The 22688-nt window shown below is 45.8% G+C and overlaps 1 protein-coding gene across 2 annotated transcripts; it reads left to right on the top strand.

Moving 5' to 3' along the window:
• Positions 1–1602: 1602 nt before the first annotated feature.
• Positions 1603–19641, top strand: LOC146195367 (uncharacterized). Of its 2 annotated transcripts, none has more exons than XM_084596219.1 (4): positions 1603–1768; positions 12150–12317; positions 16142–16246; positions 19103–19641. In XM_084596219.1, the coding sequence occupies exons 1-4, from the start codon at positions 1706–1708 to the stop codon at positions 19241–19243; spliced, it is 477 nt and encodes a 158-aa protein (XP_084452345.1). In that variant the 5' UTR covers positions 1603–1705; the 3' UTR covers positions 19244–19641. The 2 variants fall into 2 exon arrangements, with proteins under 2 accessions (XP_084452345.1, XP_084452346.1); XM_084596220.1 differs by having other exon boundaries at positions 12150–12206.
• Positions 19642–22688: the final 3047 nt, after the last annotated feature.

Raw genomic sequence — 22688 nt, forward strand, 5'->3', positions numbered from 1 at the left:
GGATCCGACCACCAATTTTATTTTGATTATTAGTTAACTGCGCGCCAGAGTGTAGTGGAAGTTGAGACGCTTTTTATTTTTAGTGGTTACTAGCATCTAAAGCTGGACTGAGTGCAGGACCAACCATATGCTCTTGGTAATTTGTGTGACGAGGCATGGGCATTGAGTAATTGTATACGTACTTGGAAGGGTCGCATTGTCTCATTTCTTGCTCTTCGCCAGTTTCACTGCTTTAATTCACCCCATGGAATATACTTAAATGCCGAATGCTTGTGTTCCTTCCTTCGTACAGCTTGCCCAAATATGCAGTAATGTTAAAATCCAAATTAATTAAAGAATGCCATTCACATGGGCGTTGCAGCTCCTTCGCTGCTTATCTTTTCGTCGTGGTCAAGGTGCCAGCTATCCTTTAGTCAGCATGTCGTGCTCTAAACACCTAAGTCGGCTTTACAGTGTGTAGCATGCCGTTAAACGACAACAGGTATCGCGTGCTGGTTCACCACACTCATATCAGAGCTAGGTAATTCGGATGTTCTCTTCGCATCCGCGTTGCACAAAACCATATTTCTGGTATATTAGAGTGCTTTATTTCTGACAGCGCACATATGAGTGGTAAAAAGTTCATCTCTTCAAAAAAAAAAAAAAAAAGCCACAGTGTATCAGGTGTGCTTACAGAGTTTACACTGTATCCTGTAATTGTGTGATACACACTTGTCAAAATGTATGTATAGGCACAGTAAGCGGAACATAGATTATGGAAGGCAGGGGTCACGCCAATGCTATGTGAACGTCGCTGGGAGAATATTCTTCAGCATCTAGTGTAGCATGGTTCATGCTGCATCTAGTTCAGCTTTAGTTGCAGGCAACCACTAAAATTCATGCTCAAGATTGACAGAAATGAAACTGTGAGCTGCCTGATTAGAGAAATGTGAGATTTCTGACAACCCCTGCCAACACTAAATGATGCATATTTCCCGTTATTCCTGCATGACCATTAGCCTCCCTATATAATAAACGACTTTGAACAGAACTCGAGCCACTATCCTTACGACATGTGTTCCCGAATTCAGAAAATAAAAAAAAAATCCACAGTACAATCGCACACAGAGAGCGCTGCGCGCTCAAAAGCAAATAAAACCAAAGAAATATATGATTACGGCGACAATGGTCATGCGGTGCTCATGAGTCAAACTCCGGAAAGAATCTCCTGCTTTCCGGCCAAACACCATATGCCGGCGGCTTGGTTGCAATTTTTGTGCCTTCCTGCTTCAGTTTATTGAGATATAAAATGCTGTCACATTATTGCACTATTTGGAGTTCCAGCAGCAGGCGATATAAGCCTTGGGAAAATGCGCTCGTAGCTCGAGCTTTCATTTTGTGTTAAGGGCCCATAGCGATAAGCAGCGCCTAAGCCTTTTTTAATATAACTTCCAGGTGGTGATATTTAATGCTTGAGAGATCCCATTTGAATAAATCACATACATATTTAAACGGGATAGCCTGTTTCACTACAGTGTCTACTTCTATTCCATTATGCTTGCGAATGTCTCGGTGAGAATTTGTAATGCTAAAGGAATGGCTTGGCCACTTGGCATACTTGTCCTCAACGCGTCTGTACAGCTTGTTGGGATTTAAGTTGTGTGGTCTCGTTTTTCTTTCTTTCAGTTTCAAAACAGCTCAATTCGTGCTCTACGCTCCGACCCGAATGACAGAGCAAGCCCTGGCGAAGCACCGTATGTCTCTTCTGCCGAACAACTTCCAAGAGCTGGTGAGAATAACTTATCACGGGATCAGACCCCATCACACGCCTATTTCTACTTCGACTAATATGTAACTTTTAACCCTCAATTAACGAGAAATAGACGATTGACCCAGGTCCTTGCAATTGGTGCCATTCTTTGCTATTTGTAAATTAGAAAATAAAAAATCGTGTTCTTTCCGCTCCCTTTTACTAACAGCGGTGTAACTGCGTACGCTTGGCAGAATAACTTTCGTATCGCGCGAAAATTTAATATCAGTCGCGAAATATTATCAGCAAGCACTCCGAAAAATGTAGATAATTAGCTGGTCTTATTTTCTCACTGATATTACACACGACATTTTGATCCCATGTTCAATATTGTGGAAATGGAGGCAAACTTCCACTTTATACCTAAACGACGCAATTGATGTTCTTAATTCCTGATGGGATAATAGTGAAGTGAGTGAGTCAACCAATCTATTGATCGACCAGTCAATCAATCCAATCAATTAATCAGCCCAATCGATCAGTCGGTCCGTCCGTCAGTTAGTTGCCGGTGGGTCCATCGACCGACCGACCGACAAACTAAACCAAACCAAACCAATTGCAATGCAACGCAACCCAACCCAACCCAATTCAACCCAACGTACCCAACCCAATCCAACCCAACCCAACCCAACCCAACCCAACCCAACCAATAACCTGGTTGGTCAGTCGGTCGGAAAGGCGTCACACACAAATGGCTCACTCTCACCTTACGCCTAGTAGCCGGCGGCTACGACAATACTAGTTTGTGCATTCGGCTTGTGTGCTAGAGATGCAGGCTTCAAATCCCAGTGCCGGCGGGCACACGCTGGGTTTTTAATCAGTTTTCCTGAAACTGATGTGTGGGTTTCTCTGGAGAAAACTCCAAAGAAAAAGCTTATTTGATATAAAGACTAAACCTAATTAATGCTATCACGTGGCATCGTGCCATGCCGAAAATAGCCTAATGGAAACAAAGAGATTACGCCTGTTTATTTCATGATTACAAAGCGAATCAGACTGCGATACAGGTAAATTTAGCATAGAAGAAACAGGAACAGGATTCGAACATGATGCCCAAACAGTATTTGATATCGCGGTGGTTGCAGCGAGCAACGCGGTACTAATTGTCGTTCAGTGCGATGTAGTGACGGAAATGGTGTAGAAGCAGGTATAAGGCTAGGGATCGCTTCAGGCTCCAAGTTGATGCTAGCCAACGGTAGACGATCGCTGCAGGGCCGAAAAGTAGTTGAGGGTATGCTGCCAGACTAGTTGGTGATCCATGAAGTCACGAATTTAGCGAAAAAAAAAAGAACAATGGACGATAGTCAATCGTCTTAGGTGCCATTCTCCGCGCTAAATTCTTGACTGAAAAAAGTGGAGCTTTCTCAAGCACTGTTCGGAACTTCCTGGTCGCCTGCAGGAGTCTCTCTGCCTTTCTCACTGTCACCGTAATTACTGGAGCGCTGATGGTTCTCAGCGACCTGCCTGCGATGCGCGGTAGGATTGCGCTCGGTCATAACCAGGAGAAGAAAAAGATTTTGCATCCTTATGTCCTCAGCCGCATGTTATTTTAAGACCCACATACTGAATCGAATCGTTGCTGGAACAGGCATGCGCCTTTTTCTCGTGTTCAAACAACGCAACTCCGTCCTGTGTGTTTTAGTCCACTTAGAGCTCCTTTTTACCGCTGCGAATGCAATTGGTTAACGCATATGTTTCGCCAAGGGGACGGGCTTACGTCCTCTGTTCCGCCAGGTGGCTATTATGGAAGCGATATTACCTTCCCTGCAGGGAACACAAAGAAAAAACACCCCCAGAAACTTAAGCAAGAAAATGGGAAAGAGTCGTGTGTAGCCAATTAATGAGTTCTCACAAAATATGACGCTTCATCCGCACGACATAGACGATCTATGGACAGAGAGTATTCCTCGAATAACCACCTGAAAGAGCTTCGAAAATGACCGTGCTCAGCTGGCAGAGCACGCTTATGGGTTGAAATACTGGCTTAGTATTTTTTCTGAAAGGCACCTGTAGGTCGAATGGGAATCAAATCGAATGCCACCAGCTTGGATGTCAGGTTTATCCTTGGACATCACGGCCTTACTGGTGGCAGACGGTGGCAAGTTGAGTTTCTTATGCACCCTAAGTGAATTCTTGCACGCCACCGCTTTATTTATAACATTGTCGGCGTTTCGTAGCCATTCAACAAACCGAATGACATCCTTGGCGCGGTCTGTTTTGAAGTGTTGCAAGTGAAAGTGATCAACGGCAGAATATTGTCCCAACACCAATGCTCATCATGCCGGCGAGAGGTCTGTAAAGGCACTCACTCAGTTGTTTCGTCTACGGATGTAAATGACAGATTCCTCGGGCGTAGTTTGTCTTAATGTCTTGGTGGGTTCCATGAGCTTGGCGGCCAAAGTGGTGTCTTTGTTCGGTATGAGGGCCAAGACACCAATTAAGCTGTGCCGCGCTAGGGGGGCTTGCTTTCAGCACAGTGCGTCGGATAATCGCTAGCGGTCATTATCTACCTGGTACCAAAAATTGGCCGTGGTGTAGCTCAGATAGGCGAGGATATACATAGCGAAAGCGTGTGTGCCTGCCGCTGGGTGCCTAGTTCTCTGCAATCCAATCTAATCTCATTCAATACAGCTTAATATAATCCAATTCAAACCAATTCAGTCTAATCGAATCCAGTCCAGCCAAGTGTAGTTCATTCTACTGAAATACAATCCAACCAGTCCAACCAATCCTGTCCAATTCAATCCAAACCACTCTAACCATCTTGTCCAATCCAATCTAGTCCAAGATAAGCTAGTCTAATCCAATCCTGTCTAATGCTGAGTACACGCTCGCCCTAAATGCGCTGCTGACTAGCCATGATCCTCACGCTAGAGAAAGAGAATTAAGATGCGCTAAGAACGAACGCGTCTGACACCGACCAGCAAGGTGTGAAACCCAAGCATGTCAAGGGAAAGGCTATCAAAAAAGCATAGCCAGACTACAGAAGGAGGAAATAAAAATCATGGTTCGACCAAGTGGCGGCCTCGACATCGTTAAGGTCGGCGTCCCGACGGTCAACGCCGCAATCTTCGCAGCCGCAGGCATAACTGAAGATGAAGGTGCAGAAGACACGGTCTGTCCCAATTTACACCAGAACATCGCTATCGTCAGCACACCGAAACGAACGAACGCGGACCGCTATGCCAAAATGCAGCAAATTCGCATTCAAGAGAAACCACACAACGTCAACGCATACGAAACGGCACTCGATTATACAACTAAGGGAGTGAGTGATTCATGGCATCCCCATTGAGCACGGACCGCTAGTACTTGAACATCGTAAACCCGTGAAACATACTGGCAGTGGCGGCCAAACGCATAGGCACTGCCACCATGGCTGCTATTGCCTTCGTCGGACTCAAAGTGCCCAACATCGTCAGGTACGGCGCAACACTCGTCCGTTGCACGTTGTATCGCAAACAAATTGACAGTTGCTACCAGTGCGGACGCCTCGGCCACCGCATGGACGTTTGCCCAGATCACACCTACCGCATTTGCAGGAGATGCGGAGACTGCAACTACGACCAGGGACATCAGGGCTCGCCCAAGTGTAACCTGTGCGGCGGCACTCACATGACGGCTGACTAGACCTCCAAAGCAAGGTACAAGACTCTGTACGTGATTCGCAGGCGACGACGGAAACGCCAAAACGCACATGCGCAACTGACACCGCAAGACTTCCCGCCTATCCAGCCGCCAAGATCCACGTCGAGTTCGCATGACAGATACCGCTCCCGCAACCGGCAAAGGTACAGCCGCGATCAGAAAACATCGAGATCTAGGACACCAACTCCCGGAGACAGGGGGAGCTGGGCGGATACTGTCCGAGACACCACGTGGGAGGGGGTCGATCGTAACAGCGCTTGCAGTCTCAGGGCAAAATCGGCAAAATCACAATGCCGATAATGGCATTTTTGAGGTGCTCAGGAAAGAGAAAGTGTTACTGCAAATGACTGATTTGTAATGGATCACGCAGCCCAAATCGCGTGGTTTTAACCTATGTTGTGTATTTGTCGCGTAATATTCTCTCTGATCACGTGTGTGTGTGTGTGTGTGTGTGTGTGTGTGTGTGTGTGTGTGGAATAATGTTCTTTATGTGTAAAATCTGATAATCAATTAGGCAATAAAGAAAAAAAATGGTAATCCAACGGATTAACACTGCTCATCTCAGCACTGATGCCACTGAAACATCTTTTCGAATCCTGTACAGCACTTTTTTGTGAATATTTTGTTTACATTCGCAGCGTTAAAATAACTTCTCAACAACTTTCCTGGGACGTGTGTTCCCCTTTAGGTTGCATTATGTGAGGTTCCTGGTCCAGTGAGTGTATGTTACCTTCAGGTTGCGTTCACAGACACCTTACAGCAAGAACCGCCGGTTTCAGTGAGTGTATATTACCGTTATGGTGCGTTCACAGACACCTTTCAGCAAGAATCGCCGCTTTCACTGAGTGTATGTTACCTTTAGGTTGCTTTCAGACACACCTTTCAGCAACAATCGCCGTTTAACTCGTTGAGTAGGTCGTCTGCTCGAGTGCTCCTACGGGATATGTTTTGGCAATACGCTGCCGGGTCCCGGACGCTGATTGCAGGGGGCGGTTTCAACGCGGCAGACACGGCATGGGGTTACTGATACAGCACGACCTAGGAATACAACTCAGGCAAAATGCGCAGACTTGACGTCATGTTACTTACGGATCAGGCGCACCCGAGAAGAATCGGTAACTCAATTACCAGGGACACGACCCCGGACCTGACGTTCGTCCGAAATTCCGGGGCGACGGCCATCACGGGGAGAAAACACTTCCACCGACCTATGGAGCGACCACATGATCGTCGAAATACATGTCCAGACGGCGGACAAGGCGCAGGGCAGTAAGCAAAAATGCAAATGAACTGACTGGGAGTATTTCAAAAAGAAGCGAGAAAGAAACGAAACAGTCTTCAGGAGTTACGATCAATGACATTGAAGCCTGGACTCGCTCGCTGGTTGCAGACGCCAAAGCGTAAAACAAGACCGTCGAAACCGAGATCTAAACTGACAAGATGGACAGCCGCCTGGCGCATCTCATCGAGGCGAAGAATTCGGTACAGGCCAGGTGAAAGGGACAGAGACTCAATATGAGAATCAGAAAGAAAATAGGGGAGGTTAACTGCAACATCGAGCAGCACTGCCGAACGCTCAACCGCCAGCATTGGGACGAGTTATGCAATGCAGTCGACGGCCAACTACACAACGGGAAATCGTGGAACCTGCTCAGGTATCTGTTGGATGAAATGAAGACCAAGCCCCACCAGACGAACTGCCTCGCACGTCCATTACACACTGAGTTTGAGAATTACGGTGAAGATGCAGTGACCATCAGGTTAAGAGTACTTGCCGCACACTTCGAGCGCACGACACGGACAGTAGGAGGGGGATCCGAATGTAGAATTGGATAAGGACTTTAGTTCAGAAGAGATCAAGATATATATAGCGCTGCACAACCTCCACAGCAGATCGGCGCCCGGCCCCAACGGGATGCCGAATCGCACACTGAAGAATCTCGACGACAAATATATGGAAGAGTTAACACCATTCATCAATTACCGCTGGTAGCGCGGCACCCTCCCGCAACACTGGAAAACTGATAAAATGATACTAATCCCGAAACCCGGAAAAGCGTCGAGCCTCGACAACCTTCACCCCATATGGCTAACGCTGTGCGTCGGCAAGACCATGGAGCATGCATTGCTTAACCGCTGGCAAGCCCACTTAGAGCACAAAGGGGCATACCCACCATCCATCATAGGATTCCGCCCACAATTGTCTATGCAGGACGCGATGATACAACTGAAGCACCACGTTCTTGACAGCAAGACGATAGGCACCAGAGCGATTCTCGGCTTTGATCTTGAAAGCGCGTTCGATAGAATAGCGCACTCGGCGATCTTGCACCAGATATCGCTGCAAAGCCTAGGCACACGCACGTACAAATATGTTAAAGATTGTTTGACAGACAGGTGAGCTGTTTTAGTAGCAGGATACCTCCAACTAGAAGAGCATATGTTGGGAAGCAGCGGTACCCCGCAAATATCCATCATCTCGCTCATACACTTCAACCTTCACAATTAGAATGATCGGGCTAGCAGAAAAGCTACGAGAACTGAAAGACGTCCGGCACACTATATACGCCGATAATATAACCCTTCGGGTGCACAAAGGCAGCAACGGTCACGTCGAAACGACATTGCAACCAGCAATCGATACAGTAGAGGAACATGTTGTGGGTACGGGATTACGATGTTCGTCGAAAAAGTCGAAACTCCTACTCTACCGCCCCATGCAGAGGGGCAGACTCCCCGGGACTGGTCGGAATGCGACCAAGCGAGAATACGAAGAGATCAGACTACGCACGAGAAATGAAGCAACCATCCCGATAGTGCACACAATTAGAATCCTCGGCATGATAATCGATGCTAACGGCGTCAACGGCGGAACGATCACTAAATTAAAGCACAATATGGCTAACGCCATGCGAATCCTCAGGAGGGTCACTACAGAAGAAACGGAATGAGGGAGGAGAGTCTCATACGACTCATGCACTCTTTCGTTATTAGCCATATTGCGTACCGTGTGGCATTCCACAACTGGTACAAGGTAGAAGAAGCCAAGATCAATGTCCTCATCAGTAGGGTGTACAAGATAGGACAGGGTCTGCCCGAGTCCATCAACACGCACCACTTGCTCCAGCTCGGGCTTCACAACACGCTTAGCGAAATCGCCAAGGCGCAGCGCACTTCACAACTAGAAAGATTAACGGGAACGACAGCAGGCCGCCAGATCACGGAAAGTCCTGGCATCCGTTACCACGCACAACAAGGCCAGAAAGTCACCATTTTGTACGCGATCAGACAAGCGCTAAGAGTCGACCCGATTCCACGGAACGTCCACCTGAAACACAACCGGGGAAGATGAGTGGCTAGGGCCAGAGTTCTGCTACACAGCCACGGAGACGACATGGGGACAAGGTTCATTGACGCCTCGGAATACGTAGAATGCTCGCGATTTGCGGTTGCGGTCGTCGATTCATGTAGCAAAACGCGCATAACGGCAAGTGTAGCGTGCGAACGTGCAGAAGAGGCGGAGCAAGCGGCAGTAGCACTCGCCCTCACAGATCCGACGTGCACCGTAGTTTCTCTGCGACTCGCGTCAAATGGTCAGAAACTTCCCCAAAGGATGGATCTCACAGAGAGCGGCCCTAGTTCTGAGTAATCGAAAAGTCCAGCGGGAGGTAAAATTTCAAACCAGGATTCAGTGGTTACCAGCGCACATGGGAGAAGTATCGAAGACGAATCGCAACCGAAACGAGACGGCACATGCCAAAGCGCGCGAGCTCGCGAACCGCGCCGGTTACCGTCGCCCATGGCACATCACCAAAGACTGCTTGACCAGCTACAACGAAATTACCAAGGCCCTCTGCCTGGCCCGTCAAACCTTCCCTTCGCCCAGCGATAAGCTGGACAGAGCGCACGCGGTCCCTCAGACAACTGCAGATGCTCACGTACCACAACCCAGAACAATACCACAGGCTCTACCCCGGCACATACCCGACAAATATATGCAAGGTCTGCCTCGCTGATATAGCCACTTTAACTCACATGCTCTGGGATTGTAACAAAAATCCGCGCGGTGTTAACTCCGGAACCCTCCCGCCGCGGTTGGCCGCTGACTTGCGCAGCCCCAGCCTCGGTGACCAACTCTGGGCTGTCTAGCAGGCATGCGAGGCGACGACGACGCAACACATCGACGTCTACACGTGGGAGACCTAAGGCCCTGTCTGCAAAAGCTCTGCACGACGATAAAGTTGTTACCAACCAAATTCAGTATGTCTAGCTATGCTATTGGTGCATTAAATACGAGACATCTTCTGGTTGCTTCTTTATTGCCAGATGGCGCGGTGAGTGCGTGGCGTCCTCCAGCCGCGGTGGTTGCTAGGCAATGGTTCTGTTTCCTACCATGCGAAACTCCTCGTTCGTCGCCAATGTACATTTCGCTACAAAAATAGGGGCATTTCGGACCACAGAAGTGCGATGAAGCGAAAGCCTTTATAGCGCGGTGGTGCGAAGCCCTCCACTATGGCACCTCTTTCTCTCTTTAGTATTTCACACCCATCTTCCTCTCTTCCCTAAGGCGCGGTCGGGTTTCACGGAGAAGTGTGACTGATATGCGGCTTTTCTTTCCTGCAAACTAATTTGAAACACCGCTGACCGCTAATTGCTGCTTTACTGCGTCTGCTTTTGCCGCCCCAGTTCGGATGCTTCAGATATCAGATAGCAGACACCGGGGCTGGCAAACATCTTTTCCTTTCTTTTGTATATAAATAAAATAACCACTCCCACCACCACCACCATCTGCTTTTGTATGCTGTGTGGTGCTGCGCTCGATGAAGTGCCAAATGAAATGCAGAGCACGGAGGCCTGGATTGGACGCCCGGCGGATTCAGCTTCGTATGTGCGTGGATCTTTAGATGAACTGATCGGCCATGACTGGACGTGGCGTCATAAAGACGTCAGTTCCGGTCATTGTAGTCATTGCCACTCATCGTTAAGTATTGTTACTCAAGTCTAATCAGTTGCAGACATTAAAAATCGTAGTTTGACATACTGATCATTAGAAGTCATTTTATGTCATTATTGATCATAATTATTAGTCATTACCATTGTTCATTAATTTTATCAATGCCTGTAACTGTGATTCATCAAAATTTCTGAACTATCGACAACTTAGCTTTTTTCGCGCACGCATCTTTCATGTCCCGGGGGTTCGAGTTCTCTTATTTAATAACTTCAGCAGTTTTAAGAGAGAAAATATTTTCAAAAATTAGTGTGGGGATTGGCGGTACTGCAAAAGTTATCTAGAAAATGACTTATATATAGTTAACCTCATACGGAGTTAAATCTGGTAGTTAGGGCCAATTACGTGCTTGCATGGACACGATATACGACTTAACGTAAGTTTTGAAGGCGAGAAAGAAAACTGTCTTTAAATCATGCCGAGCGATAAAATGGAGTCTTTCTTCCAGTGCATTCGGCGCGCGGAAAGGGCGCATGAAAAGCGGCATCCGCTGGTACAGTTTTAGTGCCCTTCACACCCAGTTCAAAATTTCCGCACTCTTATCGTATTGTATACATTTTCTCACAAAAAACTACCACTAGGTCGGTTGAGACATGTTTTTTTTATTGCAAAAAAGAAAGTGCATGCCGCGGTACATTAGTGCAGTCTGTCACGATTTTGTACCAACGACATTACTAAACTTCATCAGCAGATGCTCCTTTAGAAATTACTATATTTACACGCCTTGACTTATGACGAGTCACTTTCAGCTGGAAAGTATAAAGAAAAAATGTAAGGAAGAAAGTAGAGGAGAAGTCGCGATTCTTATTCCCGAAATCGCTCTTTCTCTCAGAGATTGAGGTCGACCCGGACTATGCCTGTTCATATAAAGTATCAACTAAACCTGCTGTACAAATGATGCGATGGGGAAAAGCCCTGCACAAGAACAAACGAGCAATTTTTTCGCGTGGCAAGGCGTCAGAGGACGACTTTTCTTCGCTTTTAAGTATCTTATATCAGCGAATCTGATATTAGGACTAGACACTATTCAATGCTAATACATCCAATCTAAGTTCATTTACAGTAGCTCTAAAGGCCCCCTTTTGGGAGCACTATAAAAGTTGTTGCATTTAATCAGGTTTAAGAGGCATTTTCAAACTGCAAGTGTCACTAGCGGCTACACGTTTTTTCTTTTCTCGAGGACTCTTTTTGGTCAACCTTAGAAATGTTAGCTGCGACACCAGAATGTTATATGTATCTAGTGTATATGTTGACGAGATATTACACGTGGATAAGTTTTTACTAAGGTCAAGGCCTTTCTACTCTCATGGTGGAAAACTCCCGTCGGGGAGATTTCTTCGCGAGATGCGTCAGCGAGACTCCGGGAGTGACAGTTTACTGCGCCATACCTTTCCTGTAAACCGATTATAGAACGTCAGTGAAATTGGATGCGTTCAACGGAACGCTGGTTGCGTTCGACAAGGGGCATGCGATGTATCAATTCTTCCTAAACTATATATCTAGGAGGCGTTAGATTTACTTATTGCAGCAGCAAAGCTATGAGGCTGTCGCTTTTCTCCACTACAGATTCTGAAGTGCACTAGGAACATGGCTTTTCCTTTTTTTTCTTTTGCTTGGAGAATTGAGAGGCTTACTCTGATCTGAGCTTTTGTTGTTCTTATTTTTGTTGTCTTCTTTCTCCCACCCTTCTTTCAATCGCAGCCTAAGACTGCCGAAGACAAGGCCATCACAGCGGCGCAGGCGACAGTACAAAAAAAGGTATGCGTCATGTTCACTGTGGCCGCCATTAAGTCGAGCGGTGTCTCCAAGTCCAGCGTGAACCCTGTCAACCAGCCGGCCACCAGCGTGGTAGCGATTAACCAGTCAATGGTAAGCCCTCAGCTTCTGCCAGTCGACTGGGGCTAGCTCTGATAAGAACTGCGAGCACTAGTTCACTCATTGTGAGAAGAGAAGGTGTAGTTACTGCTAAAAAAGGAAGTTTTACAGTCTAAACGCTGCGGGGTTACGTAGGCAAACTACGGCTGGAAATCGTGATGATGACGTTTGAAATGTAAGGCTGTCACACGAAGCTATATTGCAGTCGTAAGAACGGAATGTGAACATATTTAACATCACCACGTCCACTATTCTGACTTATTTGGATTATATGCTTCTAGGGGACAAAATTACAGACGATTCCGGCAGTTCCACGTGCTTTGCTGCGCTGCGAGATGCGTATACATAGCTCGTTCGGTCAAAAAACAATCGGCGTTGTAGTAGTCGGCGTAGTAGCTGGCACAGCGTGTCGGAAAACTAGAGCGGAAAATTCTGATTGGTTAGCAGGATTTCAACATCATAACTGCATGACCTCATGCAGGAATTCCAAACACCCACATTCAAAGCAAAGTGATATATAGCGAATTGCGAGAAGGGTGCAAATAAAGCCGAAATTGGCTAGGATGATGTTCTAATTGAGGAATTTAGAAGTAACTCAACGAAATAAGTGCAGGAATTCTAATTCTAATCTGATTGGTTCACAGGAAGGGAAAGGCGCAGTAACTGTCACACTTGCTCTGTGGACGCCCGAACCGCGCCGTAAGGGAAGGGAGGGAGGTGGGAATGAAAGCGGAAAGAGAGAAAGGGGAGCCGTAGTGGAGGGCTACGGAGTAATTTCGACCACCTGGGGATGTTTAACGTGCGCTGACATCGCACAGCATACGGACGCCACTTCGTTTCGCCTCCATCGAAACGCAGCCGCCGCGGTCGGGTTCCAAACAGCCACATTCAAAATAAAGCGCTATATAGCGAATTGCGAGAAGGGTGCAAATAAAGCCCAAATTGGCTAGGATCTTGTTCTAATTGATGACGTTTGAAGTAACTCAATGGAATAAGTTTGTTGCCCTACGGGTTCGAATTCAGGCCTTCTGCATACCAGAATGATACGAAGGGTCGTTTGTTAGAGGCACCTGGTAAACGCGGTGTGGTGCGTATTACTTACTAACATCTGTTTAGGATGTTTTTTCATTTATTTTACCCCTGTGTACTAATAATACCGCAATAGTAATTTCGAAATTGAAAAGATTTCAATAAAATTTAAAAAATATGTGCAGTTAAGAGGTGGTGTTAAAGGCGCCTCCCGTCGACTGATATCGCGAAGCCTAATCGGTCCCCTAATTTTGTATTTATATTTGCCCGCTGTGGACATTTTGTGTGCTTTGGAATTTCAGTGTGTATCGATACAGTGATAAATGAGATGACGGCAACGCACACAATTAGAAACAGGTGGCCTCCTTGAGCTGTTCAGGCCCATAGGTGTTTGGTTACTTTAACCTACTATAAAAATCGGGACATATCGCACGAAATGACTTTGAGAGCCGGGCAGTCAGCTTTGCGTGGCACCCCACTACTTTCTTTCCTATCCCATTGCCATGCTTCGAGAGGTTCACAAACTCTCTAGATGGTTTGACAGTAGACTGACCCCAAATTGGGGTCAGTACAGTATTGGAACAACGATACATGTGCTTCCACTTTATACTTAGTTGTTCCTTTCAGTAAAAAAAAAAAAAAATACCACGAATGATAATACAAATTAGTTTTTGTTTCGAATAATTTTTAACAATGATTTCGTTCTTCAAACTCGTGAAAGTTTAAATTAAGAAGAAAGCCCGTTGGGCCAGTTGTTTATACAAGTTATAAGTAGAGCGACTGCGAATAATACGTAAAATAAGGTTCTAGACGGGACGAGTGCTGCTAGCAACTGTTAAATGCAGGTGCCATAAAAAGTAAATGAAACGTCAGTCAGTCGACTTAAGCTGCATACCTATATTCGAGGATACATTAAATTAGAAAAATGAACTTATATTTTCGGTAATATTTCCTTCCATTTAGCTGAGACAGTGTCTGCATATTTGCAGTTACGTCAGGGGAGTTAAGTAGGCTCTGAGATGTGGAAACTATGCTGAGGAGGACTTTTTACTTGATATGTTGAACTTGTTTTATACCAGATTAAACACCAGATGAAACACATGGAACAGATATCCAATCAGATTGCTTTTAATCCTAGTTCTCGTGCGTGAGTGCTTTTATGGACAGTACAGTCCACTGTTAAAGGGAACATGAGATCACAAGGCCTAAACACCTTTCAAAGCGCTGCTGCCGACCACTGGCGAGAATGGGCGGTATCAAGTGCATGGTCGGGAAGAGCGGTCGGCCGTGTTACTGCGCATGTACCTTGCACAATCGTTTGTCACTGGCTTTCTCGGGAGTGCTTTGTAAAGCGCAGCAGCAACGGGGCCTTATGTTCCCTTTAAAAGTGGCCCTGCTGTAAATCCTATCCAGCGTAATAAATGCATCCCCAAAATATAATAACAGTTTGGGAATGAAACGGTTATTAAACCACTAATTACCGTAATCAATGAACTCCGAATTTTCTTATAATGCCTGCGCCATGGACAACATGTACTACACACTCATATACTCTCGAAAAGCATGGCTACACACATAATAATTAGATCTTGGAAGAAGTCAAACAATTAGAGAACGGACCTAGAACTGATCGATTGTTTGCTTGTCTTCGTCCACTAAATTGCACAAACTGTCTGCTCTGGCGATTTTGATGTCACAGCTGGCATAAGCCGACCCTAGGGCCACTGCCTCTCCTCGCTTCTCGGTCACGTTCTATACTTGAGGCTTGCGTGGCTGTATCACCCTCCACGTTCCCGCAATGGTTGCGGGTGATACTGGGCATCAGTCTACGATTGGCTACATTTACCACAAATGCACTCTCAAGCACAGAATGCGACCGCTGCCGCAGTCGGTCATTCGTAAGAGCGTTTAAGTAGAGGTGCGGATACTATTAATTTGGATGCCATCTATCCCAACTGGCCGCCATGATGACGTCTGCATTAACAAAAAAGCACTACATTCTTCACTAATTCCTTCTATGGTTTCACTAACTTTAGATTCCTTGGTATGCATGGTCAGACAGCAGGTTCAGAAAACATTTTTCGCGTGACAGTTTTGTGAGTGCCTTTAGGTTTTGCAGTACATGCTGCAACGAGGTCCCATTGTCACTTTCATTATTTCGTAGCCGTATTTTATATTTGGACATCACAGAATTGTTGCATTGTTTGTTTTGTATTTGTGTATATTTTGTTCGTTGTATACTGCCCATTATGCTGCCATTGAAGCCTTGCAATACCTTTCAATAGCATACCGCATGCACTTTTTATATAGCTCCAAATTTCCATATTCCATCTTTTTCATGTCCCTCCCACATTCCCACAGTAGTGTCCTGAACGGCCTTGTAAGGGTCATCTATAAATAAAAATAAATAAATAAATAAATAAATAAATAAATAAATAAATAAATAAATAAATAAATAAATAAATAAATGAATAAATAAATAAATAAATAAATAAATAAATAAATAAATAAATAAATAAATAAATAAATAAATAAATAAATAAATAAATAAATAAATAAATACGACGTGCTTTCCGGATGGCTGCAAAGAAAAGCTACTATCAGTTGACGGCATTTGATAACACTGGTAACTTGAGGACTAGCAACCTTTGCGGATAAAAGTCTTACTTTACCTGGCGCACCTAAGAGCCATGTGGTGGCTAGGAACAACAGGTAACGACTCCCTTATTTTATAGCTCTAAATATCAAGAATGCACTCATTGGACAGCTGACAGCTTTCTCTTGCCCAGGTGTGCGAACTGGCTGGCTTGATCAGCGACAAGCCATCATTGTCATATTATCGGAAGGGGGACGACATGGCCAGCCTCGACACGCCAGAGACCCTGGCGAAGAAGGTTCGTATGCACATTTTAAAGTTAATGACTCATGTTTTAGGGAAAAGGTATATTGGGGCGCCTAAATAGCTTCTCAAAGCTCTTCTTCAAATGCCGCGTCATAATTTTTGCGCCACCACCCAGAAAGACGACAGTGTTACTGAAATAACTAGTGTCAAGAACTAATTATAAATATGATATAATTTGTATTGTAATAATTTGGACCTTCTGGTACAGATTCTCGCCGTACGAAGCATGCAGTACAGTTTACGTTGTGCTTACAAGGTTTAAACTGTGTGGAAGACCAAGGTCATCTCTCCTGAGTGCTTTCATGAATTTGCACTAAATCACTGGTATAGGATGCTAAAACATTCGGCCCACACTTCGGGTTTCTATGTACGAGAATGCGAAGTAATTAAGTTAATTGCATTAGGTTATTTGTATAGTGCTGAGTCATGCTAAGTTGCATAATGACTATGAATGCGAGTCACGAGTGCGTAACGTAATCTTCGTACTATAAAGAACGTTACTTTGTAAAGTATTGAGTCATGCTATGACCGACGAATCAGTGCCTGGGTATGACAGCTGCCAAATATAGTACCTACCAGAGACATGATTATAACGAGGACAAGGATGTGTGCTGCCCAGGTTGGCAAGAGTGGCATGGATATAAGGCCGCACTTTAAAGAAGCCTTACGCACGTGCCTGCGCGCCTTGGAGTAGGGTGTCAGAATTCAAATCCAGGGTACTGGTGGATTCGACTCGTCTCAAATGCGCGGCTTAAGTTGGCAGCGTCTGCCAATTCGGCCATGACATGGGGTCTCATGACTTAACAGAAATCGCTGACCAATCAGCGCCGTATTCTGTTACCTGCCGACTACCGCTTGCCAGAGAAAATCACGTGATTTTTGTGTGATAGACGAATCCACCGAGGCATCCTCAGCATCCTCGGGAAGTGGAACATGCCATGGAAAACATTAAGAGAATCACTCAAAGAGAAAAGAACCGGCACCACTGGTGGCGATTAGCAATTTATTAGCTTTGTTAATCTGTCCTGCGCTAAACATGTTATGACATTCTACTTTGCGGCGGGATTCGAAATAGAAACGTCCCCGCCGACATGGTCGCTGAAATATACAAAGTGTATCGTTGATTGTAGTGTGTGCAATAATCAATGGGCCCATCGTCGAAATGGCTAACTAGCACTGCAATCCGCATCAGAGCAGTGGAGTGGCGAAAAAGACCCTGGCCGAATATATAAATGAGAAGCGTTTTGCGCAGATGCGGAAACATGCTCGCGATCACAATCAGGGAACGCGCTTCCTGTTCTTAATGCTAATTTGGCCTGAAACTGCCATAATTAATTTTCCGACTTTTACATTTCAACGAACTGCGTTAAAGGTATTGTTCTGCTGATAATTCTGGCATTTTTGGCAGTGGGAGAGAAAATTCTCGAAGGTGGCAGTCGGATGGTGACGTAGACGGATATTGATTAACCGCTGGTTTATGTGACTTCTCAAGATCATCTAACATGGCAGATGCTATCAACTAGGACTTCTACTTTGTTCTGGGCGGGTAAAATAAGAATCGAACCCACTGGGATCTTTGGGCGATACGCAAGCTATAAGCTACTTCAAGGCTAAGCACGTGTGTCCGTAGGGCTTGGTTAAAGCAAGGATTTATGGGCATTTATGTCGCATGGTTTTGGAGTGAGGCTCCCCCTTCTCGCTTGCAGAGCCAGTGGTCAAATCAGGCTTGGAATTGACCTCTAACGGGTGGGCGCGCATTCGCCACAACTGTGCGCTTCGCAGTCACGCCCGCTTCTGCGTCGACCGTCGCTCTAACCACTTGTTCTCACTAGTTGCCACGCGGTTCACGCAGTGACTCACTCTTACTGGGCTCGCCGCATTGATAACGCGAGGCAGACAGTGGAGGAGCGTGGCATGCGGCGGTGGTCCTCTTACAACTTAGTGTTTCTGTTCATGCCATTGTCGCCCTTGTCGCTTTGCCGGCTAAGCGATGGCTGCTGTGAGGCGCGCCTATTGCCTCTGTCCTGATATCATTCTCCTCGCTTTCTTATCCTCTGCAAACTGCCTCATGGACCATAAGAGTGTCGTTACCTTATCTTGCAGAAAGAACCACGGCTTGTCAAGTGTTAACACTAGAGAATAACGTTGTGTTGTAATATAGATAAGATACCTAACTGTGTAACCATGTTTAATCCAACTTTCGCTCAGTACAATCTTGTTCAGCTAAGTTGATCCACAGCAATTTGTTCACATTGTGATTATGTGCTAACGAATGTTTGTAAAAATAGAGGTACCAATTAAGAGATTAGTAATTAAGCGAACAGGATAGTAGATATAAGCGAACGAGAATTCGCAGGGGGAGCCGAAGACGGGAGCCATTAATGGCATCGCGCCATACCATTAAAGGCGCCGTTTTAGTATCAACCGACCTTCGATCTAATTGCGCGTAGCGCTAACTGCCAACGAAACGCTGGCAAGGGAGCATAAGTCAGAACAACAAAATTAGCATATGTGAAGATGGGATGTAGAGAAAAAGTGCTCTTCCTTTCCAGTGAACCACAATTATCAAATATGGTGCGTCAAAGTTCATCAGGCAGATCACCCCCCTCCCCCCCCCCCCCCCTGACAGTAATCCTGTCATGTTTACAATCTGTTGCCATTGTTTGTTGGGATTGCGGAATTTCCACTTGCTAATCGGTGCGTGGTGCTTCATTAAAAAAAAAAAAATGGCACTTTTGCGCAAACTTTAAAAATTTTTCCTGTCAGTGTAGCTCCCAGTTATAGCCCACGGCGAGAGCTACAAGCGCAGTTTCATGATGCGCATTTGCATTGGTTATATCCGACGCAGGTGAAGGCGGTGCTCAAGGTGAACTTGAAAGTCTGCGTCGCGGCATACGACGTGCAGTTCGATGACTGTCCGGGTGCGGCAAAAAACCCTCTGACGACGACTATCGCCAGAGTTTTCAAAAAAGAACTACGGCGCCGCTGATGTGGACTTGCACTATGGGTGCAAACTCCCGGGAGCCTAGCTGATAGGAGTAATCCATTGTAATTTAAATGCCTAACTTAAACTCATCTGAATGTTCACGTTGGGCATTATACTGTACCAACTCGTTGCTATAAGATTATATGTCTTGTGAATGCCACGGTGTTCTATCGCGACTTTTGAGATAGAGCTTTTCTTCGCGCGAAAAAACAAAAAACAAAAGACAAGCGAGATAGTTACTGCCTGGGGCCTTTACAGTTAGCTGAATGCGGCAAGAATGATCACTGATGGCAAGCTACAGTCCAGGGAACGTTCGAGTTTAATGATCGAATTAAAAGAAGCTGAATGAGATTACTGTGGAATAAACTGAAATTGACTAAAACTGTTATGAAATAAACAACTGTGAGTAAATTCTTGTCCCGTCTACCTTTATTAACTGTGCTTCGCTGTTTGCTTTTAAGCATGAGCCAACTAGCCCGCCGCAAACGCAGGTAATAAAGCCATCAAGGCATGAAGTAATTAAGCGACAAAGAAAAAAACCACCGTAACATCGACACTCTAAGTGCCTCCAGTGTTGTCTTTGTTAACCTCGATAAATCGAGAAAAATGACGAGAAATCGTCATTGAGTATCCCGTTCTTGGCGTTAGACTAGCCCGGTTACAGAAAAGAGCTATCGCGGCAATATGTTTACTGAGATTAAATGAAAAGGGCGACGTTGAGTAACTATACCAAGATAGTTGTTATCTAGAACGGTCTGATTCTATCTTATACTAGCTAGGAACGAACACGTCCACAATTCCCCTATAAATCGCGATGCAAAGCAGAAAAGAACGAAAAAAATTTGTTGGAAATGGCGGCAGAGACGCTCCATTGATGTTAGCGAACTTGTTTAGGGGATTGGTTTTGTCGAAAAAGAGTGCGTAATGGCTATGGTTTAAACATGTTCACCTTCCGAGACGTGCATCACAGACTCTGATATTGTGCATCGACGGTCGTAGGAGCCCATCCTATGCGCCGGTCTACTTATTAGTAACGCGCCGATGTTGATATGAAGGAGCCTTTGCTACTAAGCATACACTTAGAGGACCATGCTCAATTAATGTGTTTTTTGTGCCTGTGTCGGAGTCTCCATTATATTTAATGTGAAATCGTGTATAGAATACTATACCTTCGTAGCTGCTCTAAAGTAGTCGATCGTTGTGACGACAACTACCAGCCAGTGCTACGTGGGAATATGCCGTGTGATGGTAGCCACGTCCGAGCAAAACTAAAAATAAAAATAAAGGTAGCCAAGAGTCGCCACTTTGCGGTTTGCTGCGAGTAGCCGTCTCTGGATAGTCCCTTCTCGGTTCAGAAAAACAGAGTGGTACTTGTCTTGGCGAACGCTGCCGCGCCTTGGAAGCCAGGACAGCGGGATACCCCCCACAGGCGTGCCACAGAACAGCGAGCGATGCAGGTAGACAACATCGTGGTGGCCTGTTCAGCACTGCGAAGTTCAGTACGCTAGAAACGTGACAACACATACGCAGGGCTGTCGGGAATGCCTTCGCCGCTGTTTTTTTGAAATTTTTAAACTGGTGAAGTACCCAGGATCGAATGCGGCCCTTGGTCAGAAATATATATTGGAATCCGTCTTGTACACGTTACAGAAAATAGGTAACCGATTGCAACTATGATTGGCCTATTTAAACTATAACTGATTAGAGTGGTCAATTCCAGCTGGAGAAAACTAACCGATATTAAAAGAGTAGTAATCGATTACAATTGTGTTACTTTTCTTTGAGCTTTCCTGCCATAAGACGAACTCGCTTCCACTTCAGTGCACTAGTGCGGCTTCCTTGAACTTGTTTTACAAGCAGTTAATTTTCATATGGAGTGTTTTTCTTTAAGTTGTAACAGATCTTAAAACATTTTCCCGTGAACACATAGGCCACTACGCGGAACATACTCTACATGGAAGCGTTAGAAGGGAGGGACGCGCTATGCCGTACGAAAACGTTGTGTACCCGTGCGTAGTTGGGCAATGCTTCAGTGTCACTTTCTACACCCTCTATGACCAGCCGCGAAGGTATCAGGGGTCATGACACTCGAATGCTGAACCTAAGGAAACGGGATCGAATCTCGGCCGTGGGGGCTACTTTTCGATGGAAGCGAAAATCAAGGCGCCCGGCTATTGTACGATTTAGGTGCCACTTAAAGAGCCTTTCACTACGGCGCTCGTATTCTTAGTTGATTTGCGGAGTTGAACCCCTCCTCTTTTAATCGCCGCGCTTCGTTGTCGGCGCCGCGAAAAGGCATTGTAGGTGAGGTGGCCAAAAACCTGAGAGCATCATGCAATCGTTTCTTTGGACGTGACTTTCATGTGAAATTATCTCGTGGCTGGTTTTATTTTTCGGGCAAATGTGGTAGTGCTCCGGACGTCGTCCTTCACAAGATACCCGTCAATTGGCTTCAATATCCGGGAATTGAAATAGAAAAGTGACCGCGGCGAGTGCAATATTCCACGCAACCATGTGCACCGTCGGGCAGCCAAACAATTTGACACAACCACGTCGTCAGAGCCGCTTCGCCTTTTAGCCTTTTCGGCACACAAGTAATTCATAAATGGTAATCAATTACACAAAAATATCTGTTACCCTAAAAGTTACTGTTTCCAAAAGCAATGACCTGATTACAGAATTACTCAGAAATGCAATTATTTGCAAGTAATAAATTACGTACAGCCGTGGCTGCTGCGATCGACTATGTTTTCTTCCACCCACTAATGCACTGTAATACACCCTAATCCAACTGAATACACCTTAATCCACTGATAACACAACTCGCCCTTATCCATCGTTATCCCGCTTGTTCTGCCGCGGTTCATTTTAAACCTACTACGATGTCTTGTGCAAAGCGGTCTGAAGGCTAATATTGGTGGTGAGGTCCACGTGTAGTGCGATACCACTGCGCCATCTGCATGCATCTGATGAAAATATCCGCAGTGTTAGGCCAGTTGACATGAAAAAGGTAGAGACGCCATGCTGAACAATATGGCTGGCAGCACGGACCCTTGAGGTACACCTCTCCACAGTGAACACAACCTCAAGTTTCGCGGCGCGACTGCAGCGCTCGCTTCTCCCCAAGCGTCGAAATTTTGCGCCGCTGACCTGGTACGACGCCACCGCGTCGCCTGCAACTTTCTCTCCGCGCCTTCTCTCCGTGTGCTGTTCGCACCCGCTGCGCTCATTTCCTCTCGACCGGGGCGAATGCAAGTAGATGCCGGTTGAAACACCGCACGCCGATTACGTTGGTCAATGGACAGTGTTTTTATTCCTGTAGCGGCGCGTAACGGCTGCCGAAAAGCGGTGATGCGTCTTGATTCAGTTGCTTGCTCCCCCTGCGCCTTGCTTTACTCAGATGACGCATTTATCTACTGGATTGCGTGTTATGCACTGAAACTGTGTA

The sequence above is a fragment of the Amblyomma maculatum genome, chromosome 3, assembly GCF_055883805.1.
Source record: "Amblyomma maculatum isolate TAMU_Amacu chromosome 3, ASM5588380v1, whole genome shotgun sequence".
Classification (NCBI taxonomy): domain Eukaryota; kingdom Metazoa; phylum Arthropoda; class Arachnida; order Ixodida; family Ixodidae; genus Amblyomma; species Amblyomma maculatum.